This window comes from Carassius auratus, chromosome 37 (assembly GCF_003368295.1).
Source record: "Carassius auratus strain Wakin chromosome 37, ASM336829v1, whole genome shotgun sequence".
Classification (NCBI taxonomy): Eukaryota; Metazoa; Chordata; class Actinopteri; order Cypriniformes; family Cyprinidae; genus Carassius; species Carassius auratus.
In genome coordinates, this window is record NC_039279.1 from 13,087,350 (window position 1) to 13,106,123 (window position 18,774).

The 18,774-nt window shown below is 34.4% G+C and overlaps 1 protein-coding gene and 2 long non-coding RNA genes across 4 annotated transcripts in view; 1 reads left to right on the plus strand and 2 right to left on the minus strand.

Annotated features, from left to right (window-relative positions):
- Positions 1 to 5,610: 5,610 nt before the first annotated feature.
- Positions 5,611 to 9,412, minus strand: LOC113056548 (uncharacterized). The gene is made up of 3 exons (XR_003277708.1): positions 8,981 to 9,412; positions 5,813 to 5,885; positions 5,611 to 5,727 (listed from the first exon to the last, which is right to left on the minus strand). It is a non-coding gene; the product is annotated as an uncharacterized LOC113056548 (long non-coding RNA).
- Positions 9,413 to 9,779: 367 nt separating this feature from the next.
- On the minus strand, positions 9,780 to 10,694 carry LOC113056549 (uncharacterized). The gene is made up of 5 exons (XR_003277709.1): positions 10,634 to 10,694; positions 10,281 to 10,343; positions 10,094 to 10,137; positions 9,939 to 9,983; positions 9,780 to 9,823 (listed from the first exon to the last, which is right to left on the minus strand). It is a non-coding gene; the product is annotated as an uncharacterized LOC113056549 (long non-coding RNA).
- A 905-nt stretch (positions 10,695 to 11,599) lies between these two features.
- oplah (5-oxoprolinase, ATP-hydrolysing) overlaps positions 11,600 to 18,774 on the plus strand; it is a 47,634-nt gene continuing 40,459 nt past the window's right edge. Inside the window, exons 1-8 of one of the 2 annotated variants that reach the window (XM_026222902.1) lie at positions 11,600 to 11,702; positions 12,482 to 12,653; positions 12,824 to 13,015; positions 14,880 to 14,994; positions 15,183 to 15,306; positions 16,450 to 16,645; positions 16,731 to 16,896; positions 17,155 to 17,293. In XM_026222902.1, the coding sequence (XP_026078687.1) occupies positions 12,483 to 12,653; positions 12,824 to 13,015; positions 14,880 to 14,994; positions 15,183 to 15,306; positions 16,450 to 16,645; positions 16,731 to 16,896; positions 17,155 to 17,293 (1,103 nt within the window). In that variant the 5' untranslated portion in view covers positions 11,600 to 11,702; position 12,482. Of the gene's footprint in view, positions 11,703 to 11,781; positions 12,259 to 12,481; positions 12,654 to 12,823; positions 13,016 to 14,879; positions 14,995 to 15,182; positions 15,307 to 16,449; positions 16,646 to 16,730; positions 16,897 to 17,154; positions 17,294 to 18,774 lie in introns of those variants that run through there. The other variant, XM_026222903.1, reaches the window with a different exon arrangement.

The following is an 18,774-nucleotide window of genomic DNA, read 5'->3' on the forward strand; positions in this document are numbered from 1 at the left end:
AATCAAACCCCCAAACCTTGCACTTGCTAATGCAATGTTCTACCACTGAGCTACAGGAACACTTCAAGATCTTGTGACAAAAATAAGTGAAAATTTCACTTACTTACTTTTTTATTTTGGAAAAGTTTTTACACTAACAAAAAACCCGAAACAGATATTCTAGAAATTTCTAAATGTAAAATATTTTTTTTCAAAACAGTTTTATCAAATGAGGGTAAATAAGTCACTTCTGTCCCTTTAAACCAGTTTACAGCAAAGACAGCACGAAGGACTGGATGCACATGATAAATATTCTGCAATTAAGAAAACAGACAAAAGAAATTGCACTGTAAAACCCGATAAGTAAACTTTACTCAAACCGTTTGAGTAAACAGATTGCCTTGATTTAAACCATGTAAGTTTTAAAACTTTGCATTCAAGTAATTAAGTGATTAACTAAGTGCTGATTGAGAATTAGTGATGAACAGCTGCTGTTAACAAACAGAATCACTGAAGAAAAGAGAAACACAAGAACTACTACAACTGACTTCAGACACAGTCTTAGATGAAATCAACTGAAATAAAATACATGAAATCTCTCAAGATCTGATTACACAACCCCACAAACAGCATCACCAGCTCCATTTATTAATAACCAGACTGACTTTATTTCTGTCAGACGTCTACAGAAGATCTTATTGAGAATGAACTAAGGTTTAGATGTTGATTTATTGTTTCATTTGAAGTAACCATGTTAGAGATCAGTGTTTGCTTTAGTTGGGCTCCTTAACCCTTGATTTCTGTCTTAGTCTTTTCTTTGGCTGTTATAACCGTGTGTTTTTAAAACACATTTGTTATAACTCAAAAGCCCAGAAGAAAAGCCATCAGGCGTTAACCTGTACCTAGGTGTAGATTGTTATACTTTATATCGGTGATGATAATCATCAATTATGGAACTGTGCGGAGTCTAATCTCTGATGAAATAGGTGTTGTGTTAGAGCAAGTGGTTCTGTGATAATCAGTTAATATGAATGATTTTTCAAACAGTTTAGACTTCTATGGTATCAAACAGTCACACAAAGACATCCATAATCAGCATATGAACGTCAACAATGGTGATCATAAAAAAATGCTGCAGAGCATCCTGGGAGCCATGGATGAGTTTTGTACTACAATAGTACCCAGAATGTATTGCAGCATGTTATTTTCGTCACCATTGTAGAGGTTCATATTCTGATTATTGATGTCTGTGTTTGACCAACTACTAGCATAGAAGAAAAATGTATGTGTACAAAAATGTGTAGAAAGTCATTTTTATATTAACTGATTATCCCAGAATCACTGGCTCGTAATATCACTTTTACTAGAATCACTTCAACGAATTACACAACACCTACTTCTTTAGACGCCATACATATAAATAATTGATGATTATCATCACTAATATAAAGTATAACAACCTACACCTAGGTACAGGTTAACGCCTGATGGCTTTTCTTCTGGGCTTTTGAGTTATAACAAATGTGTTTTAAAAACACACGGTTATAACAGCCAAAGAAAAGACTAAGACAGAAATCCAGGGTCAAGAGCCCAACTAAAGCAAACACTGATCTCTAACATGGTTACTTCAAATTAAACAATAAATCAACATCTAAACCTTAGTTCATTCTCAATAAGATCTTCTGTAGACGTCTGACAGAAATAAAGTCAGTCTGGTTATTAATAAGTGGAGCTGGTGATGCTGTTTGTGGGGTTGTGTAATCAGATCTTGAGAAATTTCATGTATTTTATTTCAGTTGATTTCATCTAAGGCTGTGTCTGAAGTCAGTTGTAGTAGTTCTTGTGTTTCTCTTTTCTTCAGTGATTCTGTTTGTTAACAGCAGCTGTTCATCACTAATTCTCAATCAGCACTTAGTTAATCACTTAATTACTTGAATGCAAAGTTTTAAAACTTACATGGTTTAAATCAAGGCAATCTGTTTACTCAAACGGTTTGAGTAAAGTTTACTTATCGGGTTTTACAGTGCAATTTCTTTTGTCTGTTTTCTTAATTGCAGAATATTTATCATGTGCATCCAGTTCTTCGTGCTGTCTTTGCTGTAAACTGGTTTAAAGGGACAGAAGTGAGAGACTTATTTACCCTCATTTGATAAAACTGTTTTGAAAAAAAAAATATTTTACATTTAGAAATTTCTAGAATATCTGTTTCGGGTTTTTTGTTAGTGTAAAAACTTTTCCTAAATAAAAAAGTAAGTAAGTGAAATTTTCACTTATTTGTCACAAGATCTTGAAGTGTTCCTGTAGCTCAGTGGTAGAACATTGCATTAGAAAGCACAAGGTTGGGGGTTTGATTCCCCGGGAACACATGATAGGTGAAAATTGTTAGCCTGAATGCACTGTAAGTTGCTTTGGATAAAAGCGTCTGCTAAATACATTAATTTAATATTATTTAATTAAAATTTACTCAATAAAATGTACTTATTATTATTATTTTTTTTTTTTTACTTAACTTAGTTAAGTAAATTTACTTAATTTCCAAATGTGTTAAATTTACTTGAAAAATGCTTGTGCAAAAACTTGCCAAATAAAAATTAAGTAAATTTACTTATTACTTTTTTCAGTGTACCCCCGACAACCCCATTTATTTTTTTTATTTTTTTTTTTTGAATGCTTTATTAATAATTTGTTTACTGAGTTTGGTCTTTGTAAAATGCTGCTTTAATGCATTAAGCCACATAATTTCACGTTAAGTGCTTTAGAATGTCCCAATGATTCCTACGTGTATTCAACTAGTCCAGAAGGTTAAAGGGTTAGTTCACCCAAAAATCGAAATTATCTCATTAATAACTCACTCTCATGTCGTTCCAAACCCGTGAGACCTACGTTAGAGTCCTGCACGGGTTCGGGTACCCGCAGGTACAGGTGACCAGCAAATTTAGCTGAAACAGGTGAAAAATATCCAACAGTGTCGGATATGGGTGCGGGTCGGACACAGGGGAAACACGGGTCTAAACACGGGTTCAAAACAGTCACGTGCAAACGTAAAATTAGGCCTACATTCCACTTTAAAAAAAAAATCACAACTGCACGAATGGCTGCATTAGTAGTTAACAGACGTAAAAGATCAGCCAGCTGTTCTTTTCCATTGTTTTTGTTATCCTTATATATATCCGCCTCTCCTGATGCTCATCTGTGAACGATTTAAAAATGGGTGCATTCGACTTGAAGCACAACCTCAGACGGTGGTATGGTCCGGTCTTTTGTTGTTCTGTTTTCTTTCAGGATCAATAATACAAAAATTAAAGCATTTATCTGTATTTCCGACTGATGGGAACTGTGCATATACATTCATAAATCAGTCAATTTTGTATTTTATTATGAGATATTTTATTCTAATGTGATCAGTGACTCAAGCACTGATGGACCAAAGAGCACCTATTTCGACATTTGTAGTAAAAACGTGAAATATAAATTCTCAGAAAATGCATTTAATACCAATATATTGAAACATCTGTTTATATACTCCATTAAGGAGTTCAATTGGAAAAATATCAGTCCACATGCGTTTTATATTTAATATGAGGGAAATAGACATGCATGCATGCATGCATGCGTGACACAAAAAATATTTAACTTTTAGGTAGCAATTTTTTTTTGTAATTCTGTCAATTACACTAAGGTTATTACATTGTCTGCTATATATTTGCTTCTTATTTATTAAATACGGGCAATTGATTGATAAAACATTGATCAAAATTAAGATAAAATGTATAAAAAACAAATATCTTTTAAAAAGAGTTTTCCGTAAATAACTTCTGTATGACCTGGCAATAAAATTCGAAAAAAATGGAAAACAGGTCGGGTGCGGTTTTAAGCACTGCGGGTATGGGCGGGGGCGGATTTACAAAATCGGACCCATGCAGCTCTCTGACCTAAGTTTATCTTTGGAACACAGTTCAAGATATTTTAGAATTAGTTCGAAATTCTATTCAAATTTTCCCATTTTTTTCTTTCAATACAAATAAAATGCTTAATTATGAGTTCTATTAACAAACTAAATCTTTTTAAAAAAAAATTCTTACCTGAAATCGAAAATCATCCTAAGAAAGATCCAGGCTGCTTTCTCCTTCATTCAAAGTAGTCCATGTGACATCAGAGGGTCAGTTAAAAATTGTTGAAGCATTGAAAATAAATTTTGGTCCAAAAATAGCAAAAACTATGACTTTATTCAGCATTGTCTTCTCTTCTGGGTCTGTTGTGAGACCGTTCAAAACACTGCAGTTTAGTGATGTACGGTTCACAAACGAATCACTCGATGTAACCGGATCTTCTTGAACAGTTCACCAAATCGAACTGAATCGTTTGAAACGGTTTGCGTCTCCAATAAGCATTAATCCACAAATGACTTAAGCTTATAACTTTTTTTAATGTGGCTGACACTCCCTCTGAGTCAAAATAAACCAATATCCCAGAGTAATTCATTTACTCAAACAGTACACTGACTGAACTGCTGTGAAGAGAGAACTGAAGATGAACCGAGCCGAGCCAGATAACGAACGAAAGATTGACTAGTTCGTTAAGATTTTTATTTAAATATATTCATTGTTCTGCTGCATTAACTCCACTTGTTTGTTCACGATCTTGAGGATCAAAAACAGATTTGGTTCATGAAACACTTGTGAAACGCCCCAATGATTTGATTCGCCTTAGTCACATGACACGGGTGTTTCGAAAAGCCTTATTCATGTGACATGGGTGATTCAAATCACACTTCGGAGCAGTGTTTGGAAACATCTATGCTTCGGGTTCTCGACACAATATGAAAACGTCAGTGTAGACACAGTGTCACATTGTGCCTTTATAGCGGTGTTCATAAGGGCAGGCTGGGCAGCCTGCTTTGTTTACAGCAGTAACCATGGAAACAATTTATTGCTGCTGTTTCATAAGAGCCACCTGCTGTCAGACAGTGAAATTGAGTCTCTTTCAGCCCCTTTGCTGTTTCTGTCATGTTCAGATGTTTTATTTGTAGCACTATTTCACACGCTCTCATATAGGTTGTTTAAAAACATTATTTTTTACACGTCTTTTCAAATGAAGGCCCGCCTTCTGAAATATAAAATGTGCTGTGATCGGTTAGCTGGGTCAATGTGTGTTGAGATTGACACCTTTCAACGGGTCGGGAAATGTTATGCCCCTTACCACAGACACCTGCAAACTTCAATGTTTCAATGTTTGCCAAATCAAAAAAAAAATTCGCAATTCAAAACCGGATGATTATAACCACTCCAACTACATCTGCCTTGGGAAAGCTAGTGTATCTGCAACATAGTGATAACAGCTCAACAAGGTCTAACCCCATTCATTGGTATTTGTGATATCACAAATCCCGGAAAATATGCATTGTAGTCCAAACTAGTCATTCGTTGTAGTTTTTGAAAAGTTTTTAGGTTAAATAAAATATCATTTTTAAATTGGACTTTGAGCTTTGTAACTTTGGAGATCTTTTTTATGCTTAAACAACAACATTACAGACTAAAGTTGAAAAAGTGAAAAAGGACCAAGCAATAATGAAAGGACATCTTTTCATTTATAATGTCTTAAATCTCATTTTGTAAAAAAAACTTTCTCTAGTCTTTAAGTTTCAACACGACTCCTGACTCCATCACCTGCTGCTAGAATTATTCTATTTAATTAGGGTTCTTTCCCTCATCATTATCATCATCATCCTGAGAATCCCTTTTGATGGATCTGCAAAGGAAACGGAAAGAACTGTTAATGCTACAGAGCTAAATCTACAAGTCTATATATAGATCTATGCTTACTGCTTGCTCACCTTCGCTTCTCAAATGTTAAGATCTGTAAATAAACACGTCATGAACCTTGTTCACCTCTCTTGTGGTCTCCTTCTGTATTGTGACAGATATAAACTAAATGTCAGTTATCGTTAAAATAAATGGGCTTTAAAAGGATAAACCACTCAAAAAAAAAGAGATAAATTTACTCTGACTTACGTCACACCTACACTGTAAAAAATTGTGCCATTAAATAACAGTAATTTACTGTCAGTAGGGGTGCCAGTAAAGTACTGTTAATTTACAACTCTCAACCATTAATTTACCACTCTTCATTTTTTTTACAGTATTTTATCGTACATTTCACCATGGAAATTAACTCCACTCCCACTGCTTCAAACAGTTCGAAAAAAAAAAAACTAGCATTCATACGATGTTAGTACTATGAACTTCTTTCATTTGAGTCCACTGAGAAGGAATATTTCTTAATATAAAACTGCAAACACTTAATGTGTTATAGTAAAGTAACTTAATGCATGACTTTTACTCGAATCACTGCAGCTCACACGTATGTGCTGAAATACTTAACACAGAGATCACCGCTGTATCAGGAGAATCCAAATTTACTGTCTTTATATAAAGCAACAAAAGATCAGAAATTGTGGCTCATCATTGACTGAAGCAGAGGCTGTACTCTCCAGCACAATGGTGAACAACAAAACTACATTAATCTAACAGATCTCTCTTGTGCAAACACACATTAATACAGTAGAGTTCAGTATTTACTCTCATTATCAGTGTATGACTTTGCATAATTTTTTTTTGTATGGATGTTCACAAATGTTTTAGTTAAATTAACTTTTTTTTCATTTGGTAAATCTGACATTTACATTTTACAGTGTATTACTGTTTTTCCTTGACTTAACGGCAACAAACTGTAGAAAAATACTTTTTTGCTGGCAACCATTAATTTACGGCAACAAACTGTAGAAAAACAGTTATTTACTGGCAGCAGGGGTGCCAGTAAATAACTGTTTTTCTAAAGTTTGTTTCCTGTAAATTAATTACAGTTTATTACTGTTAAATTATTCTTCATCTTAAATCTTTAACCCTTTAAACCCCACAACAAAATCCTCAGTTTTAAGTGAACACTTATAATGTGTGCACAATACAGAGTGTTTGAGTAACACTGAATTATTGAAGTTTATGAGATAATTCTGTGATTAATTGATGATTGAGCATTAGTGTTGAACACCTGCTATTTAAAAACAGAATCACTAAAGGAAAGAGAAACACAAGTTCTACAAATGATTTCAACCACAGCCTTGAATTCATGAAATCTCTCAAGATCTGATTAAACAACTTCTAAAACAGCTTCACCAGATTCACATTACTAACCAGACTGACTTTATTTCTGTCAGATGTCTACAGAAGATCTTATTGAGAGTTAAATAGGTTTAGGTGTTTTTTCTTTCTCACATGACGGAGATCAGTGTTTCAACAACTAAGTTTTTTTTTTTTTTTTTTTTTTTTTTGTACATACTGTAACAATGCATCTTTGGAACTTATTGTAGCCAACAAAAAAAAAATCAACAGAAGAAATAAATCTGGTATTGTTGTTTATAGATTGACAAGAACAAACAGTCTATTATTTCTGATCCAGTCCCATGTCCCTTCTCTTATTGAATATTACATCCAAATAAGAAACACTGCTGAGCCTTAAATTATGAAACACTGTTAAGAAAATTTTACTCATTCAAAAAAAAAACCTTTGCTGAAATTTACACAGAAATATCAAAAATCAGCGTATGAATCACAAAAATGTTGACAATCCACAAAATAAATAAACAGATAAGTTCTGAACTTCACAAAAAATGCTACTAAAACTTAAGACAAAAGCAAAATTATAAGCACATAAGAATTCAAGAAAATAAGTGAACAATTCAGGGGCATATATCCTGTGCTGGTACCCAGCATGCATTGCATCATGAACCTTTTGATTGTCACCACTGTTGAGATTCATATGCTGATTGTTGATGTCTCTCTTTGAGTGTTGTGGACACTGCTTCTCAAAATATTTAAAACTCAAACTGTTGTTAAAACCGTATGTTCTGGTTATTACATTACTGCTCAATCTTCTTATAAAATTGAAGAAACAGAAAATTGTGTAACTCACTCACATATTTCAACACCAAATTAATATTTGAGTACTATAGCAACATTCAGTCTAGTAGATAATGCATGACAGAAACAGCCATAATCACTTGACTATGAAAAGTCAAGGGTCAGGAGCCCAACTAAAGCAAACACTGATCTCCACAATGGTGACATCAAACGAAACAGTAACATTATCATCTAAATCTCTGTAGAGATCTGTTGATCTCTGATCTGACAGAAATAAAGTCAGTCTGGTAAGTAATGAGTGAAGTTGGTAAAGCTGTTTGTTGATTGTTTAAATCTTCAGTTGATTTCATCTAAGGCTGTGGCTGAAGTCAGTTGTATTTCATGTACTTGTTTTTTTCTTCTTCATTGATTCTACTCATTAACAGCAGCTGTTGATCAGTGTCTGAATTCACTCATCAGTTTCCTGTAAAAGCTTTTTTCGTCTTTGGAACACAATTTAAGATATTTTGGATGAAAACAAGGAGGCCTGTGACTGTCCCATAGACTGCCAAGTTAGTTACACTGTCAAGGTCCAGAAAAGTATGAAAGACATCATCAGAATAGTCCATCTGCCATCAGTGGTTCAACTTTAATGTTATGAAGTGACAAGAATACTTTTCGTAAGCAAAGAAAACAAAAATACCAGCTTTATTCAACAATTCCTTTGTCTCCTTGTGTCTCTCCACATCACCTCCCATTTCTGATCATGCTGATTGATCATTTAGAGGTCTTAGTTCACATATCAAAATTGAGACAGACTTTATAGGGTTAATGCCATATAATAGTTCAAAATGCTTTCCATTTTCATACAAAATTTGCAGTTTCAATACATAAAAAGGAACAAACAAACAAACAAACAAACAAAAACACAATAGCATTTATGAATTCTATTAACAACCTCAAAATAGGTTATTTTTCTTGCCTGAGGAATGATTTGGTCCAATTTCCATGGTCCATTCAAATGTTGCAATTTTTTTCTTTCAATACAAATGAAAAAGTTAATTATGAGTTCTATTAACAAACTAAAAGTAAGTACTTTTTCTTACCTGAAATCTAAAATCATCCCAAGAAAGATACAGGCTGCTTTCCCCTTCATTCAGATGTTGCAGTTTGTTTGTTTTGTTTCAGTATGAAACACACACAACAATATACAGTAGTTAATTATGAATTCTGTTAATAACATAAAAATAAGTACTTTTTCTTACCTGAAATTGAAAATCATCCCAAGAAATATTCAGGCCGCTTTTCCCTTTATTCAGATGTTGTTGTTTGTTTCGATACAAAATACACACACACAAAGAACAAACAAAACAGTTAATTATGAGTTATATTAACAACTTACAAATAAGTACTTTTTCTTACCTAAAATCGAAAATCATCCAAAGAAAGATTCAGGCTGCTTTCCATCTTCATTCTGATTGTTTTTTTCTCAATAGAAGCGCGCACACACACAGATACACACACAAACACAAAACACAATACAGTTAATTATGAGTTCTATTGACAAACGAAATAAAAAGTACTTTTTCTTACCTGAAACTGAAAATTATTTAAAGAAATATTCAGGCTGCTTTCCCATTCAAATGTTGTAGTTTGTTTATTTTGTTTCACTAAAAAACACGCACACAACAATATAGTCAATTTTGAGTACTAGTAACAATTTAAAAATAAGTACTTTTTCTTACCTGAAATTAAAATCATCCCAAGAAAGATTCAGGCTGCTTTCCCCTTCATTCAAATGTTGTAGTTTGTTTCAACACAAAATACACACATACACACACAACAAAAACAATATAGTAAATTATGAGTACTGTTAACAATTTAAAAATAAGTACTTTTTCTTACCTGAAATTGAAAACCATCCCAAGAGTGATTCAGGCCGCTTTGCACTTTCATCAGATTTTTTTTTTTTCATTAGAAAAGCACACACACACAACAACAACAACAACAATATAGTTAATTATGAGCTCTGTTAACAACATAAAAATAAGTACTTTTTCTTACCTAAAATTGAAAATCATTCCAAGAAAGATTTAGGCTGCTTTCCATCTTCATTCAGATGTTGCAGTTTGTTTTGTTTCAATACAAAACACACACACACAGCAATATAGTTAATTATGAGTACTATTAACAATTTAAATATTTGTACTTTTTCTTACCTGATATTAAAAATCATCACAAGAAAGATACAGGCTGCTTTTCCCTTCATTCAGATGTTGCAGTTTGTTTATTTGTTTCAACACAAAACACACACACACACACACACACACACACACACACACACACACAAAATCATATAGTTAATTATAAGTTCTCTTAACAACTTAAAAATAACTACTTTCTTACCTGAAATCGAAAATCATCCCAAGAAAGATTCAGGCAGCTTTCCATGTTCAAATTTGCAGTTTGCTGTTTTAATATGAACAAAAATATTTAAATTGTAAGTTTTATACTAACAACCAATTTTTCTCAGGAAAGATTCAGGCATCTTTTCGCCTTTATTCAAAAGCTCTAGTTTGTTGTTTAAACAGAAGAAAACAGTAAACAATAGTTTAAGAAAATAACATCAATAATTTAAGTATAAATACTTCTTGGACAATCAGGTGTTTTTACAGTAAATTTCTGTATGTTTTCTCGTTTCTATATTATCAGCTTCAGTAAACTTCACTTATCTCTATAGCGTCCAACGCGAGACTCACTCAGTTCAATCTGGAGTTCTACAGACATAAAAGTAGTCTGTGACACCATAGAATAAAAATCTTCTGCACAGTTCTAATGAGAAGGCAACAAAGGGCAGCTCCAACAAGCGCCAATTTGTTGTCATGACAACAAGATACTTTGCCGCTGATTGGCTGAAAGACGGCCTACAATGTTAAATAAAGTAAACTTTTTTTCTTCAAACGATACCAGATATAAGGGTTTGAAGGGCACTGAGGATAAAAAAACCAGTAAGCATAAACAACTGAAAATGGTATATGTTTGTCAAAATGTATTCCTCAAAAGAGTCGACAGATGGCAATATTAATGTGTGGTGTCACCATAGACTGGGTGTCACCTGTTTTTATACAGTCTATGGGTGTCACCCATTGATTGCCAAAATTGTGTTAAATCTACCGCCATAGGAAATTATTTGGGAATACAAAAATGCAAATAATTTTTGGTGCACTTAATGAGCTAATTAAATGAAAATACAGTAAATGCAAATCGAATGCAAGCTATACTGTATAGACAGGAACTTTGGTTACATGAAACCCATGTTTGGCGACTAATTTCATGTTCTGTTTTTATACAGTCTATGGTTCTGACAAACTATTTAGTGCAATGTAAATATGCTTTAAATCAAATGTACATGAGGGGAGTAAATTAAATAATTTCTACTTGAAAATAAAATATTACAATTACAAGGTGACTTAAAACAATTAGATCCGAATGGGATATATTGGCCAAAACACATAGGAAAACATTATATAATTGTATTTTATGCTTAACAGTTTACGGTTTGTAATGGGTGAACTAAAGTTATCGCTTTTTAGGAGGCTCAACTATTCGGCTTTTTACGCAATCACGCGTGTGACGAGCCAGGTATGTGAGAGCGCGGGCTTAGTCACGTGATATCTCAGAAGGCGGAGGCGGGGGCGGTCTAGCAGAGGCGGTGCTGAACTTTACTCGCATCTGATTGGTGGAGTGAAGCTTCACCACGGTAGTGGTAAACGTTGCAACAAGAGAAGAAGAGGGTTTGTTCCTGTCTTATTTTTCATCGTCTGAAGTGTAAGTACAACAGCGCTAAATAATAGTGTTAGTAGCAGTATGTGTGCATGCGCGCACCGTTATAATGACAAACATTGCAATGTGTGTGATGTAGTTTAGTTAAGGTCAAAGAGATTGTGCTTGCGTTTATTCTTTCACACGCTTTTAAGAAATGTAGTCTGCAGAATAACTATTGATTAATTATTTGCAAAGGTACGTTCTAACCATAGACTGTAAGGTTCTAACTGGAAGTGATCGTTCCAAACATAATTTATTTCATTTTGACATGGAAGAATATCTGTCCCTCACTTACTTAACGTTACCTTTTAAAGAATTTGCTTCGGATTAAAGTTTATTATCATCACTTCGAGAAAAACATACACACACACAAAAGAAGATATTTCGAAGAATGACATTTGGGTTCCAAACAGTACTGGACCCCATTCAATTTAATCGTATGGTTAAACAAAAAACACTGAGACATTTTCAAAAAATAAATAAAATCATTCATATTTGGAATGACATGAGAATTACTAATTGAAGACAGATTTTCATTCTACCATTTAAAATTGTTGGGGTAAGTAAAATCAACAAAATTATTATAATAATAGCATGGACTTGTTAAATTGGTTAAACAAAGTCACAGTAAAGAGGACATTTATAATGTTTTATATTTCAAATAAATGCTGTTCTTTTGATGTATCACAGCCTTCATAAAATAGCCTTTGTGAGCTTGCTGAGTCTTGTTTACAAAACTTTTGTGAATGCTCACTGCAATGACAGTCTGTTTCCCATCCCAGCATGGCTGAAACTAAAGGGAAGTTTGATTTTGCGATTGATCGGGGAGGAACCTTCACAGATGTGTTCGCCCGCTTGCCTGATGGTAGGGAGAGAGTCCTAAAACTGCTGTCACATGACCCCCAGAACTACAGAGACGCTCCTACTGAGGGCATCCGCCGAGTACTGGAGGAGGTAAGGAGGAAGACATCAATATATTTTGACTTAGAAGCTTATTGGAAAGAGTTAAGTTTGTGGTTATGGATTTGATCTGGGAATGATAGAAGATAAGAATCTAGTGAACAGATTTCTGCCCAAGTATCGCATGGAAATCTTTTTGTTTGTTGGGTTTATGAATTAAACAGGAGACGGGGCAGAGCTTTGCTCGAGATCAGCCCTTGGACACTACTCAGATTGGCTGGATTCGGATGGGCACCACAGTGGCGACTAATGCCTTACTGGAGCGACAGGGTGAGAGAACAGCACTGCTAGTGACACGCGGATTTCGGGACTTGTTACATATTGGCACGCAAGCACGACCTGCCCTGTTTGATCTGGTGAGTAGTGCTGACGATGTAGACTCATCCCAGTAACTTTCGATTCTTTTCACTAAAAAGATTCATTCTGACCCATTTGGAGATCAGTTGGTGATCAGATTCTCATTCATTTTGTTCACAAATGAAAGGTCTCTGTCCATTCAGTTTAATACAGGTGTTCCAGAAACACTGTCTGAATTCAAAACAACTTACTACTTTAACTATTTCTGTCAGATATGGCAGCCACCGCCTTATTCAGTAAAACAGCATATTTTTTGTTCAGTAAGTCCAACCAATGTAATGCTCTCCACAGAGACCGCTCAACTGCTACTTGTGCAGGCAGGGAAAAAAATCCAAGGGCTTGTAAAGTAAATGATTTTCAATTGACAGAAGTAAGCAAAAACAGATCTGTACGTAAACCGACACAAATTACATGAAAAATGAAACTCCACTACTGGTTAGAATTAGTCATTTAGCAGCTTACTTATAGTGACGGTCCACAATGTTACACAACTATCTGAGCTCAGGCTTGGCCATTAGAGTAAGCTGTCCTTCAAGCTGTTTCTTCTGCTTGACCTGCCAGAAAATTGACTGTAGAATAAGACACTTTAAAACACGAATAACTGCTATAACATTTGTTAACGATCAAGGTCACAAATGAGCGGAATCCAAGTATGCTTTGTTAGCTTTGGAAGACCATAAAATGGGAGCCTGGGTCTTATTGTCCAATGGGGAAATTGTCCTAAAGGGCTATATCATAAAAAGTTTTCACAATACACATTGTTTCAAAGCAGCTTTGTAGAAAATGCATGTGTCTGCATTTAAATTTAGAGTGATATTTTATCAGAAGTGAACATATCCAGGCAATGTCAATTCCTCAAGTGAACAGTTCAAAATAATAGAATCATACAGTTAGCTAACATGAAATAAATCTTAGGCAGAAGCTCATTAAAAGCGATTTTACAATTGTGAGATTCAATATGAGATTCATTATGTGAATGTTTGCCGGAAGAGATTAAGCCAGGTGAGAAAATGCTCTTCTCCTTTAGTGGACTTATGTCCTAGGATAGTTTGGAGTCATAAAAGCTTATCTTTTCTAGTAGAGGTTTTGTATGTTGGTTTCAAAAATCTGGTTTAACATTGGAATCAAGTTTGTGAATTCTGCATTGTAAAATTGCTGTATCATCATGTTTGTAGCTCTTGGTCAAAAATTTAACCCACATATAGTAAGAGAAGTTACATTTTAACAGAAAGGTTTAACACTGTTCCTAGGACAAGGGTATTTTTCATAAATGATGGCTCTGGGCAAGTTGTCTCAGTTAGACAATTTCTTTTGGCCAAAATAAAGGCTTGATATTTATATTTACCTAGTTTTTTTTTTTTTTTTTTTGCTGGTTTCTGAATAGTTTTACTCTGACATGTTGAATAGTGAATTCTAGTGTTGTGATAGTGTGGTGTTGTACCAAGCTATTGGGGAAGATAAAATTCTACATGTGTGCAATACAAATGTAGATTCATTTTCCTGGAGGTAATGTTAAAAAGGTAAAAATATATAAATAAAAAAATTGAGTTGGCAGTTTTAGCAATGCTTTTAGTTTAACTCAAGACGATAATTCTATAATAAGAGCTGGGTTGTTTGTGCATGTGAGTGTGTACAGTACAGTAGGTTATTTTTTACAAATTGCAGTTAATTCAGCTTTTGGTATTATAAAGTCAATTACTGAACAACACAAACTAACTATATTAACTACCTAGCCATCCCAAACTAACCTGCAGGAACCCTGTCTGCCATGATTCCTGTTTCCATTTCTCAAGTTGCTTTGATGAAAGACTTAGACAATCAAGTGTCTTGTTGTTGTTTGTATTAAAGTGTTTGTTGTTTTAGGAGGTGTGTATGCCGGATGTTCTGTACGAGGAGGTGATTGAAGTAGAGGAGAGGGTTATTCTCAGACAAGAATCCTGTCAGCTACCCAGAAATGAGCCCAAACGAATAGTGAAAGGTGATTAAGATTTTTTTGGTATTTTGTAATAAAGGACTTTTATGTATTATTTATAAAAAATTATTAAATAAAAATTAATAAAACCTAGACTAACATTTTATGTTTATGTCGTAGGAAAGTTTTATTGGTTTATACAACCTCAGAAAGTATCAGTAATGTCACGTGCATGGAATCTCTTTCTCGCTCAGGCAGTACTGGAGAAAGTCTGGAGGTGTGGCAAGAACTGGATCTTCAGCGTCTGGAGCAGGATTTGAGACGTGTGCAATCCAAAGGCATCAGCAGTATAGCAGTGCTGCTACTCCATTCTTACACGTGTGTATAGATCATTATATACATTTGATGTATTTATTAAATGACTGGAATATTTGATTCTGATTAGTCAATCATGGCCTTCAGCAGTCTGATATTCACAAGGAAACTGCAAGAAGAAAAGCTAGTAATTAATTAAATTGAATGTAATGCAATATTAAAATAAACAAATGGCTGAACAAACTTAATTCAAATTGATATAATTTCTAACATTATTCTGTGACATGGTATTTCACAAATATTCTGACATTAGAAAGGGAAGAATTTAAGACGTAAATATTAGTATTGTACTCTTTAGTAGTTTTAGTTGGTTCTTGTAAAGAGTGAACCTAAGTGTGAACACCCCTAAGAGTCACATTTCCATTAGTGTTAAAGTCTTTGCTCTTTGTGTCTGAATGTCTCAGCAATAGTGATATGTCTTATCACAGTTTAAAGGTTGCAATATAAATATAACGCAGTAGCAGTTCATAACAATATAACAAAATAATCGCAATATATATTGTTGGCCAAATCATGCAGGCCTATATATAATTCATTATAAACATTTTAAAAGTTAAATACTTTCATAGTAGTGGTATTAATATTTTCTTGTCCAACATTTTAAGTTTGTTTACAGAAAACTATGCAAAGATTCCATAATAGTACAGCTTGTTTCACAGTAGACGAATTTGTCAATATCATTGAATGCATACATAACTTTGCTGTTTCATTGTTTAAATAACTTAAGATTACTCACAATTATATTAAGTTTCTCAACAATTATTATTATTATTTTTTTTATTCTTGTCAATTTAATGCCAATAATCTAAATATTTCCACTTCAACTGACTCAGGCCTCGCTATAATCTAATGTGGTGTAATTTAAAAGTACATAGAAACAAGAGACAATTTGGTCTGCTAGTCTAACTAGTACACTTAATCTGCAAAACACTGCTTACAATCAAGGTGGAAGTAAAAACAGTAAAACACCAATATAAACAAACACTGCAAAGTGCAAGAACTCATATTGCAGTGTCACGAGGACACCTGGGTGTCAGAAGGTATGCCCAATGTGGCATTATATAAAACACTGAATTAAAGCATACTGAGACATCTGATAATGTTGAATGAAAGCATATTACTCATTCCTGTTGGTGTGTGTTTCAGATGGGCAGCACATGAGAAGGCAGTGGGCTCTTTGGCAAAGCGTCTTGGTTTCACTCAGGTGTCTCTTTCCAGTGAGGTGATGCCCATGGTGCGAGCAGTGCCTCGTGGGTACACTGTTTGTGCTGATGCTTATCTCACACCTAAAATACACCTTTACCTCACTGAATTCTCTGAAGGCTTTAAAGGAGGCTTGAAGGTATGTCTGTGAGGTTTATTTTATCAAGCTTTTATAAGTACTCCTAATTTCTACTAATTTAATACCCCGTCTCCCCCTCTCTCAGGATGTGGATGTGTTATTCATGCAGTCAGATGGTGGGCTGACACCAATGGAGCAGTTCTGTGGTTCTCGGGCAGTACTTTCTGGTCCAGCTGGAGGAGTCGTGGGCTATGCTGTCACATGTTATGGATTTATGGAAAATAAGCCCGTCATTGGTTTTGACATGGGAGGTGAGAGATGTGTAAATGTATCTCCTGAAGGTTTAATAGACTGGTTCATCCGAGTATGAAACTCCCATCATCATTTACTTACCCTCATGTTGTTTAAGACATTGCCTTCTGCAGTCTTGTTTGAGGAAATGACAAAAATTTAGGTTGTTATTCACTACAAATCGTGCCTTTGATTACATATCTTTTATGTTTGTATTTGTTCACGCTGAGCATGCAGTAAAGTCAGAAAAGAGATTGTTGAAGGATTTGTTTGTACAGGCACATCTACAGACGTGAGCCGATACGCTGGACAGTATGAACACGTGTTTGAAGCAACTATCTCTGGCATCACACTGCAGGCTCCACAGCTTGACATCAGCACTGTAGCCGCAGGTGGAGGCTCTCGACTGTTCTTTCGGTAACAAACATAAAATATGAATCTAGTTAACAATGTAACTTTTAATTTGTTTGAACCATTTTTAACCATTATAACACACATTGTATAGCATGCTTGTACATTTAGGCTACGTCCACACGAAGCCAGAGCTTTCCATATCTGATCTTTTTTTTTTTTTTCTCGTCTCAAAAACTTCCACGTCCACACAAAACGATGTAGTATACATGCCAGATCAGCATGTGGCGCTGTAATTCTGCCACAGATATACACTAAAAATGGAGAAGACAAGGACTATGCTCATAAACCTTGCGTGTGGTTCACAAACGAACATGGAACAATAAATTTATTCATCTGTGTTAATGTTAGTTAATAAAAAGACAATCGTTCAGTGTGTGTTTATGTTTTTATTGCTGTTACGTGACGTAGAGGTGTCTGACTAGGGACGAGATGTGGGCTGATGATGTCATCGTTTCAGAAAATGTCCACACGAAAATACAAAGGCAGATTTTTCTAATTTATCCACTCTGGGACCCGGTTTCAAAAAATATCAGTTTCACTCTCAAAAAAGTATGCGTATACAGCGAAACACGTCTCCGTGTGGACGGGGCCTTAGTTAGGTTTGTTAAGAGAAGTAAGAACCAGTGGCATGTGGTTGTTCATGATGAAGGGATAAATGATAAATTATAATTAATAATTTAATTGGTTAGGACACCTGATTGTCAGAAGGTGGAAAAGAGTACTTTAATTGAGTATCATCTGTGTAAGATTGACAGAAGTTGCAATGAGCTGTGGTGAATTGGTAAAGAGGGAATAAGAGTGGTCCATGTACAGAGCCCTGTAGAATACCAGTTAGTACTTGGTGTGGAGATAAGACTCCATACGAAGATTATATTTATTATATTATATTTATGGATTAGTCAAGTCATCTTTATTTGTATAGCGCTTTATACAATACTGATTGTCAAGACAGCTTTACAGTGTCAAACAGGAAAATAGTTTGTCAATAATGCAAAAAAATAACGGTGTAATTTTTCCAGCTAAAGTCAGTTAATTGATTAAATCAGTCAAGTGTCCCCAACTACGCAAGCCAAAGGCGACAGTGGCAAGTAACCAAAACTTTGAAAAATACAAAAAGTTGTATTTTCAAACACTGAAGTGTTGCTAATACAACTCATTTACATTTGGAGAAAATTTATGTTCTTTTCAATTTATTCTTTAATTTCTTTACTTGGTCTTAAAACCGTTTATAAAAATTCTTAAATTTACCTATATAAAACCTGCACAAACTCTTTGTTTGGGTTAAATCAAGACACAAAACTTATTGTAATTAATACACTTAATAAATCTTTTGCACTGCTCCTTAGAGAGTAAAAATTATTATTTTAAGAGAGACACCAGTCAATTTCAAAGTCATGACACGTAGCAGCACATTTAAGATTCCCAATATGTTGGACATGTTATTGAAAGTAGTCTGTTGAGACATGCTTTCACTTTCATAGACT